At 39.0% G+C, this 19254-nt stretch overlaps 1 protein-coding gene across 1 annotated transcript; it reads left to right on the top strand.

The window, feature by feature from the left end:
- Positions 1-177: 177 nt before the first annotated feature.
- Positions 178-17259, top strand: prss16 (serine protease 16). Its single transcript, XM_044353668.1, has 9 exons — positions 178-435; positions 643-824; positions 2415-2647; positions 3788-3923; positions 8378-8492; positions 14315-14516; positions 15619-15709; positions 15856-16058; positions 16937-17259. Exons 1-9 carry the CDS (start codon positions 226-228, stop codon positions 17044-17046), a joined length of 1482 nt encoding a protein of 493 aa, XP_044209603.1. The 5' UTR covers positions 178-225; the 3' UTR covers positions 17047-17259.
- Positions 17260-19254: the final 1995 nt, after the last annotated feature.

Here is a 19254-nt window from a genome sequence, read left to right as displayed (position 1 = left end):
CTAATACTATAATCTACAAACTTATACTCAAAATTATCAACCAAGTTCACTAAAAATTATACATGGCAATAATTACCTGCAAGTATTACAGCGTAATTCGGAAATACGCAGGAAACCCATATCTCCCATTTTTTTGCAGGTGATTTAAAGTAGCAGAAAAAGAAGAAGTCATATGACCACATCCAATCACATGCCCCTAACTGTTTCCCCCCTGTTTATATCAACATGGCTTTCAAGCAGACGTGTGGGCTACGTGTGTGTAAAGCGACAATATGTTTTCTATTTACTCTCTTTGTATTGGGAGAGGGACAGTATAAGGGTTTCAGGAAGTTTAGTGGAGTGCAGGATACCAGAAAGAGAGATGTGTTTGAGGAACTCTGGTTTACTCAGAAACTGGATCACTTCAATGGTGCAGACAGCAGAGTGTGGAAGCAAGTAAGTCTGTTCATGTGTTATGTGTGTCCTCTCAAGGCTTGAATATATATTTTAAAAATATGATCAGATCATGCCAATCCTGTACCTTGCCATGTGTTAAGAAATGTACCTTTTTGGGCTCATTGTAAAGACTACATACACTGATGCAAAACTGGCCCATGATGTTTCCCTGTCTTTGTAACCCTCCCTCCCGTTTTCCTTTCTCAGAGGTACTTTGTGAATGAAGCCTTCTACAAGCCAGGTGGCCCGGTGTTTCTGATGATAGGTGGAGAGGGCCCAGCCAATCCAGCATGGATGCAGTACGGCACCTGGCTGACCTATGCTGAGAAACTGGGAGCTCTTTGCTTGATGTTGGAACATCGCTTCTATGGGAAGAGTCACCCAACAGAGTATGTTTGACCTTATTGGTTCAATTCTTGTTTGAGGGTGTGTTCACTCCAAGCTTGTTTAGAGCGGTTTAATAAAAGTCTGAACAGTGTGAACACCAGAGGAAGTTCGTTTTGGCAGTACAGGTGTTAGTAACTAAAAATCCTGTTTTCTTCACGTATTCTTTACGAATATGGATATTAAAAAAGTCAATTATGGCAGCAAAGTACAGAAAAAGCATAATTATTTAATAGTTTAATGACTGGTATTAGGTTTGGTTTGACTCCTCTCAGTGTCAAAATAATTTCATATTGTCAGTTTCACTTTCACTATTTTTGGTTCATGTAGCGTCACTGTGAGGGAAAATAAGCTAAATGCAAACACACTTTGCCACTTTGTTTTGTACAAAGAAAACAACCTGTAGGTGTGAAAACTGTGTGGTGGTGTCATATCTTAAGGTTCAGAGGTTTCATTCAAAGGTTTTATTTAACATACAGGATCGTACAGTGATGTACGGTGCCCAGTGAAATGACATTCTGGCTCCATAGACTGCAATATTAGATCATATAAGAAGAGGAAAGAAGAATGGACTTGGGGGATTGTAAAGAAATATAAAAAGGAAAGATTTAAAGACACATTAAATGTATACAAATATATAAATAAGCCTTAAAATATAGATAAATAGACAGATAAATAACACGTGTACACTTCATGTATAGTATAGTTAACAACAGGTGAGCAGGTGAATGTGCAAAAAACAGCAGAATGTGCAACAGCAGAGACAACAGTATATTTATATACACAGGATTAAAACTACACACCATATTTGCTACATTACCTTATGAATAGTTTATTAACAGCCTGAGGATAAAAACGTCTTCTCAGCCTCTCTGTGCAAGCTTAAAGGCTACTGAAGCATCTGCCAGACTTCAGCAGTGTAAACAGTCTGTAACTGGGGTGAGAGGAGTCGTTAGCAAACTTCTGAGATGTGGTCTTTCAATCAGCCGTCAGACCACCAGTGTGAATTATGATGAAATGTTCATGCAACACACGTAACTTATTGCAAAGGTGCCGTCTTTCTTTTTTGAGTCCTTGCAAAATGCAAATTAATTACATCTGTTACACTGAAGGGCTGTACAGTCAAAGTCCATGTCAATTACTCTTGGTTATGAATTCTGCTTATCCATTACTTTCAGAGAGGTTGCTTCAAAGACAGAAGATTTGGTTTCTGCTCATTCACCCCGGCTATTCAGCTTCTTACACTGTAATGTTGACACCTGCTATAGAATGAAGATAAATGAAATCAATCCAGTAGTTTCCCAGTGGAAATACCACTTTACAGTATGACCTGTGCTAAATAGCAGCTGTGTAGATCACCCTTATGTGTTCACAGCAGATAAAGAGCTTTCAGTTTTCTGGTTGCACAATAATATGGGATCAACAAAAGGACATTCACATCACCAGCTTCATGTTCCTGGTGTGTCGAGTAGCTGATGTTTCAGCTGTTGTACCACTAGATGGCAGCTCTGCATTCAGATAAGGACGGTCCTTCTCATGGCTCAGATGGTATATTGTATAGACTAAATGATGCATTCCCTCTTCTCTCCATTTAGTGACCTGAGCACAGACAGCCTGCGTTTCCTCAGTAGTCGTCAGGCATTGGCTGACCTGGCTCACTTCCGCACTGTGATGGGTGAGAGCAAAGGGCTGACCAACAGGAAGTGGGTGGCGTTCGGTGGGTCGTACCCGGGCTCCCTTGCTGCTTGGTTCAGGCTGAAGTACCCTCACCTGGTCCATGCCTCTGTGGCCACCAGCGCACCTGTTCATGCTACTGTCAACTTCCCAGGTACAAAGAGACATTGCATCATATATGACACACACACACACACACACACACACACACACACACACTTATAAGTGCCCTGAGATAACTTTTGTTATCAATTGCCGCTATATAAATAAAATTGAATTGAATTGATTTGAATATCAGTCTTCATTTTCACCTTATAAAGTATAGCCCTGAAACATGCATCCCTTTTGGAGGTTTATGCCAAACTCTATCAAAAAAATCAAGGAATTTAAGATAGATTTGCCACCAGGAAACAAACTAAATACCACATGAAAGATGACTTGAGATTATTGAATTGTATGTTTCACTATTAAATTCAGCTCTACATAATGTAACAGCTCTTCTTCTGAATTGATTTTGCCTGTAATTCCTACAGTGTGCTACAGTATCAGCAACTCTGTAGAACACATCAAGAGTTAATATGAAATTCACAGCATTTTTCCAGTTTTGCTCACTGTTTTGGAAGTAAGAGTCCCAGACAGATCAAAGATGGGGAATGGTTCATTCTCTATCTGTGTCTGTGTTGTGTTTGGCTGAGCTCATTGTTTTCCTCCGGAAGACGGCAGGCTGGAATCAAGGTCAAAGTGGCTTTGAACATGGACCTGTGCTGTTCCACCCACACGCTCATGCTATCTTGAAGACACTATCGCACACAGTTGAGCCACATTCCCTTTGACTGTAAGAAAATATCAGATACAAAACACACAGAGAAGAGTCTACATGGTGCACTGACGTCAGCTATCTTTTATCCCCTGGCTCATCGCACCACATGGTTATTATTTCCCAAAACAACAGCAGTTAGTCAGCATTATTACCAGTAAGAGGTTGGCATTCACTCCAAGTGGAAATATTCCAAGATTTTGTAATGCAAAGTTTCTCCTCGCTGTTATTAGTGTGTTGTAAACCGTGAAGACTCATCATTTCATTTTCAGCCTTACCCAAAACCTTTTTAAATAAATAATTCTCAAGCACTTGAATAGACGTTGATTCACGCGTTCTTTGAAGACGAATTAGTGCTTTTGCAGTTACTCAAAATAGTCCTGTATGTTTAACTGCGTTTTTGTGTATTATTGTGGTCTTTTTATAGCAGCCCAGGTTTAAGTATCCACCTCTCCCTCTGTCTGCGTATTTTACCAGAATACTTGGAGGTTGTGTGGCGTTCGCTGGCCTCAGAAAATGCAGAGTGCCCCCTACTGGTGAAAAAGGCTTCAGATACCCTAGTGGAGCTCCTCAAAGACCCCAAGACCTACAGCAACATCACCAAAGATTTCAAGTATAGTACCTATACTCTTTGTCACCTGCTTTCTCTATCATGTAACGTACAGTAGAATGTGAGCTGACAAGGCTTGGGATGATGTACGTCATCCTAAAAGATGTGGAAGTAGAAATAGCATTACAAGACTTCTTTCAAATATCAGACTGTATTTAAGTTCATAAATGTAATCTCAACTAGATAACCAACCAAACATAATCTCTCTCTTGAGTAAGCTGGTATGAGATGGGGATGTAAATTATGATATGTTGCCAGTTCAATCATAAGATAATAAGGTAATCATCTGTAATACATTATGATATCTTCATGTAAACATAGATACAGATATTAATTATACTATATATTTACTCCACAAGGAAGAACTCTCATTGCATAATACATTTATATTACTATTAGTATTTTTATACATTTAATTTTCTATCACAGTTTCTAGCCCCAGTGTTGTATTTATTCAGTATTTGATTACATTTGTTGGAAATTTTTTGTTTTTATTTGATAGGATTTCAATTCCATAAATTGTTACATAAAATAACCAATTATCCCAGGCAGTACTGGATTCAGTACTGCCTGGGATAACTGGTTCTTAAACTACACAGTTCAGTACACCTGAACATAGTACAGTGATTTTACTTTGCTTGATTAGAGCTCTTGTCAGGATTGTGCGGACATCTCACTTACTCTCCTGTTAGCTTTTTAGCAAATTTTAGGGCAGGACAAATTAGACCACTACTATTGTCATTAGTAAAGGAAATTTGATGACCTCGGTAAACTCCCAGCATTGTTCGACCAACCGTCAACCTGAACAGACATCTGATCAGACAGAATAGTGACAACACCTGTGGACCTTTTCCTCAAACTTTTAAACTGCTGTGATAAAGGTCTGTAGAGTGTCTTTGCTGTCAAATCACAGAAAAGACCATGGAGTTTGTGATGAAAGCTATAGCATTGTGTGAACTTTTTTGGGGGCTTTAATGTAAATGACGTTCATTTATATGTAAAAGTTCCGCATTTATATGTAAAAGTTCCGCACTGCAGGTTTAAATGAATTGTTTGACATTTTGGAAAATCTGGTTATATGCTTTCTTTCCCAGAATTAGAGGAAAAAATTGATACCATTCTCGTGTCTGTCTATTAAATATGAAGCTACAGCTAGGCGACATTTAGCTTAACTTAGCATACAGCCTGGAAACAGGGAGAAACAGCAAGCCAGGCTCTATACAGATGTAATAAAATCCACCTACCAAGACCTCTAAAGCTCACTAATTAACACTTTTTTTCTGCTTTGTTTAATCTGTACAAAACAGAGCAATTTGTATCTGTATAAAGGCTGGACTATATCTTGGCGGGGTGCAGTGAATTCCTGGAGTCACTAGTTGCCTGGAAAACTCAGTTACAAGACTCCAGGAAATCACTGCATTGGCCAAGAAGTAGTTGCACACATAACTACCTGTAAAACCACAAGTTGGTGGAACCAGGCTAGCTTTTTCCCTTTGTTTCCAGTCTTTATGCTAAGCTAAGCTAACTGGCTTCTGGCTGTTGTGTCATGTTTAACAGATATGAGAGTGATATCAATTTTCTCATATAACTCTTGGTATAGAAAGCAAATAAGCATATTTCCCAAAATATTAAAATATACCATTGCTCATTTTCAGACAGTTATCAGTGCGTGTGAAACAACACAGTCATATGAGAGCAGGTATAGGGTTAGTCTGAGATCAGGTGGACTGTAGTGACAGCTGGAGCTATGTAGTTCAAAGAGCAGCGGGGGTTGTATTGGGTCCTGGTTTGAGTCAGGTCCTGTTACAGCGTGATGAGCGTCCTCGAGGCCTTTTGGACTGAGCCTGGGACTCTGGAATGTCGGACCAGCTCCAGAGAGGGTCTAATTTAGTCTTAGACTCATCTGTTTGTAATACAACGGGCAGATATCCGAATTAAGAGTATAGCCAGTCAGCCAGTGTCATCCACCCACGATAGGATGGATATGATACAGATTTGATAACTTGTGTTTATTGTAGGATTGATCAACACTACATTGATTGTCTATGGAAAGCTATCAAACTAAACTGAACATTTTAATCATATTCCACACACAGCAGAGCATTCATTCATAATGATGATTATTAATTTGTTCAAGTTTTCAGTGGCTACTGCTTAAAGGGTGTTACAAAAACACATACTTCTATACTTCTATCATTTGTCTCTATTGGCATCCTGCCATGCAGATAGTTTTGATATTAACTGCCAACATTTTGAGATAATCGCACCTGAGATTTCTGCCTCCAACCTGATACAATGGAGGTGCATGGAATGGATACTGATATTGAAAATTTTAAAGATGCGCTTAACAGTTTTTATAGAAACAATGTATTAAATGACTACGTGTACTGTGAAATAGGGTCCTTGTAGTGGCGTTATCCATCAGCTGTACAGAGCTTTTTTCTATCTTTTAGCTAATTTAGCTCATTAGAGGCCATCTGTGAGCTTAATTCTCACCAACCTCAGTTCCAGATTCAGCAGGTAGCTTTTTTGGTTGAAAAGCAAACGAAACAAAAACAAAATACCTCTGATACTAGCTCTGTAAGCTACCTGCCCATCACCAAACCTCAGTCCGACAAAGTTAGTGACTAGCTGGTGAACACATTGGTGCGTTTAGCTGCACCAATTTGCACCAAAGCAACTTCCTTCAGGAACTGGTGGGCCCATAAGGCCAGTGAATTTTGGATTTACATTTGTCAGTTTGCCAGAAACACACCTGCAAATGAATGCTAATATTGCCTCATGTCTCCTCGAGGTGTGAATAGGCAACTGTTTGCTTTATAACAATTTTGTCAGCAATAATTTGTCAGGGCATGTTTCACCTTTTTTATGGAGTTTTTTTCCCCCTGGTGTAACGTGCATTTACGGTTAAGGTTTTAATATGTCAGTGTTGTGTTTTCAGCTTCTTCTGTTCTCCCAAAGGCCCAAAGAATATGTGAATGCACCTTTAAATTCTAAAAATCAAATAAACACCACAACCAAAATTTATATTCGTTGCCATTGTGCTGAGGTAATGTCAGAAATCTCAGAGATGGATGTCTCAAAACCCGGGCACAAAAACAAAACTATCTGCATGGCTGCATGGAAAGTGAGAAAATATGTTTTTGTTACTTATTTGGGTGAACCGACCCTTTAAAAAGGCCTCTGGCTCCTGTTTAACCAAATGTAATGTACACCAGCATTTATCTTTGACATTTCTCATTCTCTCATTACGTTATTTCTTTTTCAGTGTCTTTCATTGTTTTGTTTTGACACTGTAAGCATGAAGTTATTCTTAGCATGCTGGTGCTATGTCTGCAGTCATTATGGGCTGTCTCTGATGTTATTTTATATTTGCGTATTTTAGGTTGTTATAGTGACTGTATGGTCGGTCAGCATGATGAATTATAAGGCTTAAATGGCTTTTATAATGGCATGGCTTGTCTGAAAGAAGTAATGCTGTCATGGAGAACACTTGTCTTTGTGTCTGCACTGTCCTGACCACATTGGACATTTTTTATTTTCTCGCAGATCATGCATAACGTAGATGCAGACATGTTCTCATGCAGGCACAAACACACAAAGGTCACAAAAGGTGGTTTTGAGGCTTGTCCAGCTTCCAAACCACAGTCCCTCAGAGAATACAGTACTTGCGTCATGATTTCATCATAAAGGAAGTATCTTTCACCACGCAGACACACAGATGAGTTGTTTCTAAAATCGGCATGTTACTATAATTTGCCAGAGTGAGGGTATGAGAGATAAATCTGTTGAGGAAGCCATCATTTCACCACCTCAATCTTTTTTATAGGCAGTGACTCATGCACGTCTTCATCTATACACACAGACTCTCGGTTAAATTATAACAAACACTATCATTTCCAATTTGACACTGCACCTCATTACTGCCATCTTGACAGATGACCCTAATCAGTATCTGTGTATTCACTTTTAATGAATCACTGTCCCACTCAGAAGTAAAATTAACTGTTCAGACTCTCACTTCTTGTGGAAAAGGGTTTTTCCACTCAACACAGTCTGATTTGTTCTAGATTGCAGATTGCTTTACCAATTATCTATGGTGGTCGCTGCTCTAAAGAAGTGTAATATTTTGGAGGTTATGATGGGTAGTAACTCTCTAAACACTTGTTGATGGCTAGTTGTGTACTTCTAGTAAGTTTTTTTCCTGAGGACACAGGAAAAGAGCAAATGTTAACAGGTTCTGGATGATAACATTCCTCCCATTTTCATCTCTGTCTTCCTCCACCTTTATCGTCCCCCATTTTCCCCCCTCCATTCTCTTCTTCTCCTTTCTCTTCCTCCCCGCTCCCTTGCTTCCTTTCCTCTGCCTTCTGCCCTCCTGTTCTGTCCTCTACTCTACATAACCTCCTCTTTCTTTTTTCCTCTCTTTCCTCTCTCCTCCTCCTCTCCCTTTCCAGTTTGTGTTCCAAACTGCAGATCCAGACAGAGATGGACTCTGCCTACTTCCTGGAAACGCTGGCTGGCAACTTTATGGATGTGGTCCAGTACAATGAAGACAACAGGGGGTTTGAGGTGAGAGAGAAGAGACACAGGCCAAATAACTCCAGTAAAACATCAGTAAAACATTGATTTTGGAGGCAGACACAGCTGGGTTTTGGGGTGAAGCAACCAAAAACTTATATTATGTGCCAACAGTTGATGTCTTTAAAGGGGCACTCCACTAACTTAGTATTGCGCTCCCATAAACTTGGAGGATGTCCAAGGGATAGATTTAAAAAAAAAAAAAAAAAGTTCAAAATTGATTCAGAAGAGGCTGAGTTTTCCTGACTTTCCTCCCCTAGGATGGGTCAAGTTCCAAAAACACTGGATCCTTAATATGCAACTGAATATTGTGATACGTAAATTTGGTGGAGTGCCCCTTTTAAGGGAATAGTTTGACATTTGGGGAAATACATATATTTGCCTTTTTGCAGAGAGTTATGTGAAAAGATTGATACCAGTCTCATGTTTGCCTATCATGAAGCTACAACTAGCAGCTGCTTAGTTTAGCTTAGCATAAAGACCAGAAACAGGGGAAAACAAAACCAAAGCGTAAAATGACAGTTCTAGAAGGTAACCAGCATAGTGATAGAGAGTCACTGCACACAACAACAAAATGGTTTGAGAGCTAAGCGAATCGGTTTATTTTCCAAAATGTTGAACTATTCCAATAATTTTTATGTATTCTTTGCAGCCCAAGGGGGTGAAAGACTAAACACACAATAGGGATGTACAATATTGGATTTTTTGCCGATATACGATATGCCGATATTTCCAACTCACTGTGGCCGATTGCCAATGCCGATACCGATATATGCACATATTTTTTTCCAGATGGCTGAGGAGACTATTATGCATGCAAGCATAGATTGTACTGCATATGATCAAGAAAGACAATATATGAAGGAAGAATTTAGGAAGCCTTAAAACTTTAATGAACCTACCAAGTGGGTGGAGCAGTAGAGTTTTCATTGAGTTCATTAGACAGACAGGATTAATGAGTAGGATTCAATCTCTGGTACACACTCTGGAGCAGAAGGTGGCGGTAATGCACCTAATACGCATTGCTGCCAGAGGTTAGAGGTTAAGGCTCAAGAGATTTTTATCTGTTTAAAAGATAATCCAGCCATTTTCAATCTAGACCCCAATCTTGCTGACTGATTCTAACCACATTTACCACATTTTCATCAGTTGCACCATTATAGGTATATTTTCAGCTTGATGCATGACTCACTAGTACTGTACTAATATGTCAAAGACAACTAAAATAAAATTTCACTCAAAAATCAATCACTAAAATCCCTCAAGCATTTACAATTTGACATATTTGATATATTGATGATATAAACAGTACCATGGGAAAAATTCCAGGTTAAAATAAAAAAATAGAAGACCTTTTAGGCGGCTTGCCTTTGATCAGACTGATCAAGGCATTGATCAGAAAAAAATATATTCTGTCAGAGGTGGACCCATAGCAAAGTTGGGTACTTGATATAAAAACAATGCATCAGATGTGACATGATTTATTCGAAGTTGACCTGATTCAGAAAAAGGGGACATTAAAGGAGAATTTGTGGTGAACCTTTGTCCAGTCTTGGTTGAGTGGAAGGCAGCTATTAGGTGAAGGAGGGTTGCAGACAGCCCAAGCAGTATACTGAAACATAATAAACCCTCCATTGTTTAACGACGAGAGGCCCAGAGATACTGTCATGCAAGAGGGTCTCCAGGGTTGTTCTGGGGCTCGTTGCTTGCTTATGTCTCTATCTCTATAGGAAAAGTGATGCCCCTTTTTTCAAACTATATTTAGGTGGCTTGTGACTCAGGAGGGTAAAATGAGTAAGATAACATTGGACAGTAGGAAGTCTGGTTAGACTTATATGTTTATGAAGACAGTCAGAAAACTTGTTTGATTGATATTCTTAGAGTAGAAAAACTTATGAAACACAATAAACAATAGTGACATCCTCCAATGATGTAATGACAATAATATTGGTGAGAATAATCAGTGAGAATGAAATTTGAAAATGGTCCATGATAATCAATTTAGGATAGTGGTTTCAACATGAACAGCCGGTGTAGTATTGATTATTTCTGCAGTAAATCAACCGGCATTATGTTATTTAATGGTATATTGAGTGTGGACACTGACTGCTGATATCAGATTTTTAACAATACTGGCCTTATGCAGACAGTATATCAAAACCTAGTGAGCAAAGGAGTCTTGAATGAGATGCATTACCAGAAGACATTTTTGAGAATTTTTTTGTTATATATCATCGTATGGAAATGCATATGGCAAGGTGTTCAGGTGATATCCATCACACTGACTGTATAGTAATGGAAAAATGAAACTTCAGCTGTCGTGGTTAAAGGAATAGTTTGACATTTTGGGAAATATGGCTATTTCTTTTTTGCTGAGAGCAAAATGAGAAGCTTGATACCACTCTCATGTCTGTATGGTATATGAAGCTACAGCTAACCAAGGGTTAGCTTAACTTAGCATGAAGACGAGAAACAGGGGGGAACAGCTAGCCTGTCTCTATCCAAAGGTAACAGCATCCCCCGACTAGCACCTGTAGTCTTATTGTCACCATGAGGTTTCCAGGCAAACAGTGGAAGGTCCAGGAAATCACTGCTTCGAAATAGTCTGGCACATAACTTCCCATAAAACCACAACTTGCCCTCTTTACACTTCGATTTTTATATGGATTAAACAAACGAGATATAATGTATTAATTAGTGAGCTCTAGGCAGATTTTGTTACCTTCGGACAGACACAGGCTAACAGTTTTCCTCTGTCTCCAGTCTTTAAGCTAAGCTAAGCTAAGCTAAGCTAACCAGCTTCTGACTGTAGCTTTATATTTAGTGTACAGACATGGGAGTGGTCTTCTTCATTTAACTCTTGGTAAGAAAGCAAATAAACATATTTTCCGAAATGAACTATTTCTTTAAATGTTTTGACAAACATACTGGGAGAAGTATGACTCTTTCTCTGATTTATTTTGTTTGTATTGTTAATTTGGACGACAAAACTGAGTGTCACAATCCATAATATTAAAACAATCCTGTAAAACAATTATATTGATAGACAATAAATGGTAGATATTGATATATTGCCCAGCCCTAGTCTCAAACATGTGGGAAATCTTAAAGCTGTTTCACAAACTCCCCATTGACTCATATACCGTATACTTCCCAAATGTAGTGCAATTATTCTCTCCTTTTTCTGATTATCTGTAACATCTGTCACCTTTCTTTTTCCCTCTCGGTGCCCATTTTTACAAATTACCCCTCTTTTCCCCTCCTCTTTCTTCATCCCATCCCCTCTCTGTCCCCCCTGGTGCCTTGAGGAGACGTGAGTCCGGTTACCAATAAGCTGATGTGAAAAAGTAACAAAAGACTCTTTGGTCTCTCTGGTTTCCTGTCGCCCCGAGCTAAAGAGACGCTTATAAAAGAACTGAGAGGAGCGGTGGGCCACAGAGTCCACAGCGCTTGCAGACAAACACAGCCAACAGCTGCCTCTCTGACACAAAGGGCTAGGTACAGAGCAAACTACCAGGTTTTAGGTACCGCCGAGGAATTTGTGTACGAACCAGAAGTGAGGTGTAACTCAATCAGAGGAGTCAGAGCAGTGTAACCCACAGTCGAGGGGTTATCAATGGGGTGCTTCATAAAATTCGGAAGGATATTATGTAACACTACAGCTTGCAGAACAAGTACTAACAGTTCCTCTTTTTACTCCGAATAGAAGATGCAGAGAGATGCATGATGGGATAGTAGTACAGGCTCATTTATAGGCAACAACGCTTTCTGCAGTCACTGCCAACTGTTTACTCCTGCAACCCTCATTCCAACAACATATTTTGTTTCGGGGCAAGTTTATACCTGGAATAATGTTAGACTGATGACACTGAGTAGCCATGGTACTTTTTGAGGGGCATTGTGGGTAGATACAGAGATTGGATCACTACAGATATCCAACAGTTCCCATGAACTGTCTTCTTTGATCGCTGGGCTAACCTTTTTATTCATGCAGAGATAGTTTTGATCTACATAGAGCCTGAGCACTGCATATTCACATGTCTATTGATTATGGTGGGAAAGCCTATGGCACTATGAACATTATGTGGCATTATTCATGTCTTCACAAAGAACTTTTTCTATGATTTTGACTAATGTTTATATGTTTCAATTGGCAGTTTGTTACCATTTGTTTGTTTTTTGTTTCTCTGTTGCTTATATAGCATCTTGGCCACTTGAAGGGAAAAAATCTGTGAGGTTTTCTTAATTGAATAAAGGTTAAACTAAGAAAATAAATCAATGAAATCTCTCACTGCAGCCATAACGTTCAAGTATTTACTTACTGAGATTTAAGAGTTAATCTCATGGACATTTATTGTTGTTTAATTAACAGTAAGAGAAAACACCTGGGGCTGGCATGTATACATCTAGCCATGATACATCAACCCAATACTATTATAATCGCTCTTCATTATTTACATGAAATGTGTTTAAGTACATGTGATTAGGAAGAAAATTACTTGCAGTTAAGTTTAGCATGTAGAGAAAACTGAAATGACCACAGGCATAATACTGCATGATGAAACTTGAGCTCATCATGGTACATCCAGCTAGCTGATTATACACATAATTGCTCTCTCATCTCTTGCAGTATTGCCATTGTTGATAGCTTTACGTGCCCATGTTTCAGCATATTGGTCCCTCTAAATTTGAGCAAACTGATCCTTTAAGCTGTTGCAGGCAACAATGTGTTTGGTGGCAGCGAACAAAAACGAGAAAATATCTGATTGGAGGCCTGCATGTGGAAAAACACCCAATGATTTCCAGTGTGAGATAGCCAGGTAAACAAACACACCTGCCCCTCAAGCTGTGGGAGCGGCTGTGGATTAGCAGGTAGAGCGGTCCGCTAAGCAAAGTGTCGGGGGTTCGATGCCCAACTCCTCCTGTCCGCATGTCAAAGTGTTGTTGGGCAAGATACTGAACCCTAAATTGCTCCCGTTGGTGTGTGAGTGTGTGTTTGAATGGGTGAATAAGCAGCAGAAACAATATAAAGCGCTTTGGATAAAAGCACTATGTAAATATGATACAGCGTCATACAAAAAAACACTTATCCCTTGGAGTCTTTCATGTTTTCTTGTTTTGCAGTATCACATCACAGTGTATTCAGGTTTTCTCTTTTTCTTAATATTTTTTCCCCTTGAAACATTTCAAAGGGAAAATTGCTGCACTGCCAGTCATATTTTCACAAAATTTGTGGAGGAATGTTGTCATGTTATTGTGTGACTCTAATGTAAAGTACATTGGGGACAATAGTTGTTTTTCTAAAATTTTATTCAGAGCACTCAGCGGGCATATTCTACACTATTATCTGAGCAGCAGAGAGTTTGTAGCTCAAAGACACTTTTGAAGTGATCGGTCTAGTAATAAACTCATATTAGTTTTATCTCATTACTTGTGAATCATCTCCCCGGAGGAACTCCATGTTTACGCCTCTTTTATTTCTTTGTTATCCTATATTGTTTTTGTTCAAAGTCATCCTCTCTTAGCTATAAAATTAAGTTAATTTGGTAATGTGTACGCTTGTCTGAATTATCTGGGAAACCTAAGTTCATGTATCTTGTTCTGGTCGTCCTTTCAGTCACACTTGAGGGAATATGCTCAGCCATAGGAAGCATTCATAAATAACCATATATCATCCAATTTGGAGCAAATCAGAATTTGGATAAAATTGAGTTAACCTGATATATTTAAGAGGTGATAAGAAAAGGCAAGTCACCTTAACTAATTCGATTTTTTCCTCTTTTTTTTGGCATGGCGGTGTTGTGTCAATATAGGGCGCGATAGGCACCAACATCACCATCCAGGTCCTGTGTGGTGTGATGAGTGACATCTCACTGGGAGAGCCTTATGCCCGATATGCTGCTGTGGCCCGTCTCATGTTGGAAACCTTCTCATTAACATGCCTGGATGCCAGCTTCAGTAGCAACCTCAAAGTCATGACTAATACATCCTGGGATGGGCCGGCTGCAGGGGGAGGTGGGTATGAACATGTCGTACTGGGAAATGGTATATTTGTGTGTGTAAATACGGTTATTTTGGTCTGTTGGTTAAAAATTTAACCTCAATAACTTTTAAGAACTATTTTTATATAGCTTGTATTTCTGGGTCCATTTTATTGTTGGGTTGTCAGGTGGCATGTTTTTGTCCTTGTGACAGAGGATAACAGGCATAGACAGTGTGATGTCACATTGAATTTTTCCACTGTCACCCAAAAATAATACTGGAGCAATCAACTGTAACACCAATTTCTCCACCATCAGTGGTCTCAGGAAACCAGAATATAACACAGCCACAAGAACAGTCGTGTGTTGAGTATGGGATGTGGTTACAATCATGACCCAGCAAACCCATTTTTGGGTGTTGTTGAAAGGCTTTTTTGGGAAAAGTGGGTTATTACTCACTATATAGGAAATAAAAGAGGCAGGGACTGGTAAAGTGGGTGCACTAAAATATATTTAAATACTGAATAGCTCCTAAAATGACGTAAACTACCCAAAGTAATGTCTATAGGATTGAGAGGTGGATTTTAAGTCACCTAAATACTGTATGTGGTCATAATCTTGGGGTAATATTACTTAAAGAACCTTGCAAAGTTTTCATCTTACTCTAAAATAATACAGTTTTACAAAGGATAGTGGGTTATTCTGAGACTGGAGGTAATCTATTTGTTAAGCACATTGAAGCACTCAGTGTTGAGTAAAACTTGGCTGTTTAACTAAAAACTGATTCTCTATATTCCACATTGTAGCCTTATCCTAGACATGGATCTAGCTCTCAGCCTCAATTTCATGAGTGGGAGGACTGGAGGGGGATCACTGGAACAGGAAGTGGTCTCTTAAGCCACTGGTGCATCTGCATAAAATTCCTCAAACACCCCCCTTGTCTTGTGGGTTTCAGTTGCACTATTTACCCCTCTTAATAAGGACTGAATAACTGAAAGTGAATTATTTTTTGTGGAAAAGGCCATTTTAAACTGGCTGTATTTAGCTTGACCTGCCCTGTGTTGTCAGTGTCTTGATTTCTACGAACCTAATGAATATGTTGGCCATGGGTAAATTGTGTGTGTGTGTGTTGTCAGGGAGACAGTGGGTCTACCAGACCTGCACTGAATTTGGATTTTACCAGAGCACCGATTCGCCCAACCAGCCATTCGCTGGCTTCCCTCTTCCGTGAGTACACTGAACATTATGTCTCTTGAATAAACTCATAATTATCTATTCCTGCACTGGCCCCCTCTAGTACATCATCACCTCCACATCATGCCTTGGCCATTTTATTTCTCCTAGCCTTATTCTAATTTTATTCTCTCATCCAGGTATCATGTGAAACAGTGTGCAGACTACTATAATGTAAGTGCTGAGCAGCTGGCGGAGGCCGTAGTCCAGACCAATGAGTATTATGGTGGCTATGATATCCGCTCCACCAGAATAGTGTTCCCCAATGGGTCCATTGACCCCTGGCATGCACTGGGGATCACCCAGGACATCACGGCCAACCTCCCTGCTGTTTTCATCAAAGGTGAGAAAGAATATATGTAATGGGAAATCCTACTAAGGTAGAAAAGCTCTGACTTTGTGCTAACAGCTCAAAAGAAATGTGATGTTATACTGTCTAGAAATAAGATTCTAAAAATTAATATTATGATTCAGTCTGTGACTTAAAAATGCTTGAGTAATGCTACCGTACCGTACCTTTGCCATTCAACTTGCTATCTTAGATAGCAGACTAGCTTGGTAGATATGGCTTTTCAGCTGGTTACAATACTAACTTAAAAATACATTTGTCAATTTATTCCCAATAGTATTTGGTGATTTTCTGATCAAAATCCAGATTTAAAACAGGACTGAATTTTGATAAGAATAAGTTGAACCTTTTTTTTCAAAAGCAAAATTTGTAGCTATGTATTGAAATAGAGTCAAGTTTTACTTTATTTACTTTATTTATTTAATATTTTGGTAAAGATGTTACTCTCAATTGGCCAATTTTCAATTTGACAAAATTAGTCTCTGTAAAGCATGATTGAAAACATAAGAAACAACATGGAGTGCAAAACTCAAGCCAAAATCATAAGTACGGTAAGTCCAGTCCAGTTTGGTCTGTTCTTGTTTATGTATAGAGAGTTATACCTTTTAGGTAGACCTCTCCTTTGACCGGAGTTAATCATTAACTTTTTCAATTATATCATATTATTATGTATTTCCAGGTCTAAAATTTGTTGAGTCTCACAAGTTTTCATGCAAGAATTTCATTTGTGTTTTCTTTACATTACCAAACAACTGTTTTAGAGTAGAACAATGACGTACTTGTTCCACTCCAATTTTATTAAGGTGGATAATTGTTCTTGTAATTCAGAAAATCTCAGTTTTACAATTTTGCTCTTTTTTTCTCTGGTGTAGGAACAGCCCACTGTGCCAACATGTACCCTGCCAGGTCCCAAGATCTCCTCCAACTGGCTCTAGCCCGCGACCACATCTTCTTACTCCTCCAGCAGTGGTTGAAGCAATAACCGACGGCTGAACAGGCCAATCAGTGGCTTTGCAAAGCCAATTTATTACTCTTTTGTCCAGGTCATTTAAGTTGGTACGAGATTTCCTATTTTACTGTCACATTTATGACTGTTTGAAAAGGCACTTTACGCAAACAGAGTTCCAAAGTTCAGGTATTTTGAATGAGTGAGGCAATTTTAAACTGCTGAATAAAGATGTTTTTTATGACTGTAGATACTGTTTTCTCTCTGCATTTTTCAGTTTCATTCTGAGTTTACATTTCAAGAACATTATATGTAATCAGGACTGTTCTATGGACTTGTTTTCTGGACAGGGTATAAATTACATAAGGAGTAGGTCCTAGTCTAAAAAACCTTGGCTTTCTGAAGGATGTATTGAGACAGTTTCCCAGGCAGGGATTAAGCTGAATTCAAGACTAATGTTGCCCTCTAAACCGGATTAACCTGGTTAAATTAAACTTTTATGGAGGCAGGTTTAACTACAGATTAATGCTGTTTTTTTAGAGGAGTTACATTGATTATTGTAACTATTTCAGTGAAAAACAAAAAGCAACACCATCCACTTATACCTACTGATGAGAGAAACTCACTCAATAATTTTGATGACATCATTTTTCTAGAACAGTTTCTTACCCCCAAAAAAGCTTGTGCAAGTATGTGAAACAGAGCAGAACATTTGCTTTTCAGTACAATACACAATGTCGCTGCCTTTTGTTGCACGGTATTGACAAAGTCTGTCTGCATAGGAGACTTTGTGCAGCCAAGTCTTGACAAATGCATTTCATATTGAGAAAGTCTATCTTCCACAGCAGCCTTTAGAAATTTTAAAACCAACGTTATCAGTAAGTCCATCAATATTATGAATGCACAGTTTATAAAAGAACATTACACCTTAACTATAGCATTTGATGGTTGCAAAACACTAAAAAAAAATCATGTTTACACAGGCAGCAATAAAACATAACAGAAACTTTTCAGCAAAGAATTTGCCCATAAAGCGACGGCTTCACTTGCATGCGTTTGCATGGGATATGTGTTGCACAAACATGCACGCATCTGGTCTTGTTCAGTACAAGTTTTGTCTTGTTTGGTGATGTAACTAAAATTTTGTCTTGGCTGCTCAACAGGGGCATGATGATATCTCCAGTGGGACCCTGAGATTGGTGTATCAGTCATACCAACAAGCTTTTGGAAGTGATGTCATTTGGATACATGCTGTTCTCAGGTTTTGTCCGATAGAAAAGTGCCCTTGCATGGCATGATTATAGTACACAGCTGTGTGTTCATTCAGTACCTCCTCAAAATTCTCAAAACACACACACACAATGACCTGCCCCACTTCCCCTTAGAGTGTTTATTTTCACAACAGTCACATCTCTGTATCCCAGCTGGACATGCAAGACCCCCCCACTCCTTCCACAACCACACACCCACAAAGACTGTAGACCAAAATCCTGCGCTGAATCCAGCCTCACTATGCGTATCCCATGCTGTGGCACTGAATTCTTAAAGCCTCCATCTTCAATCAGAGGCTGTGTGAACTGAATCTATGAAAGCCAATGTTCAGCCCACAAAATATACATGTGAAATGTATGTTATTATGACAGGCCACAATCCAGTCTTTGTTCAGATAAACATTTATGATGGATTTAGTCATAATTGCCTATACACTCATTTAATCCCCTGTAATTCAAACCCCAATGCACCTACTCATAATCCTCTCTTTGGCAGCCAGAGGGATGTAATTGAGCCTCAGCCTCCTTTCAGGTGTGTGTGTGTGTGTGTGTGTGTGTGTGTGTGTGTGTGTCACCACCCAACTGTATCAACTCACTGGATAGAAAGAATGAGTTGGTCCCTGTTGAATTGGCGTCAGTTGTGGGCAAGTTAAGCCAAAATTTTCCTGTGCACCTTTTCATCACTTGGAGGTTATGAATATCACATCAGAATTGGATAAGACCAAACTACTCTATAAGATAGCATATGGTGATACCTGTGAATGTAACAAACTGACCAGTTAATCTTTTATCTTCTCATCTTCGCTCTGTTTAGAAAATGCTGTATGTTAGACTGTTATATCGAAGGGAAACAAGACAATTTTACTTTATAATGAGAGACTTTGGCTTGGTGTCTGTATTTTTTCTTGTGTAGGCACGTGAATGCATTAAGGTGATTTTGAGCCGTTCAGTAATTTTCCATTTCATATGACAA

The sequence above is a fragment of the Thunnus albacares genome, chromosome 6, assembly GCF_914725855.1.
Source record: "Thunnus albacares chromosome 6, fThuAlb1.1, whole genome shotgun sequence".
Lineage (NCBI taxonomy): Eukaryota > Metazoa > Chordata > Actinopteri > Scombriformes > Scombridae > Thunnus > Thunnus albacares.
This window is presented reverse-complemented; position numbering and strand designations above follow the sequence as displayed.

Excerpts from the sequence above, each read along its gene's own strand:
- prss16 (XM_044353668.1), top strand. The coding sequence starts at position 226 with ATGGCTTTCAAGCAGACGTGTGGGCTACGTGTGTGTAAAGCGACAATA. Across the intron at positions 8,493-14,314 it reads AAGACAACAGGGGGTTTGAG|GGCGCGATAGGCACCAACAT; the intron begins GTGAGAGAGAAG and ends GTGTCAATATAG. Across the intron at positions 16,059-16,936 it reads CCCTGCTGTTTTCATCAAAG|GAACAGCCCACTGTGCCAAC; the intron begins GTGAGAAAGAAT and ends TCTCTGGTGTAG.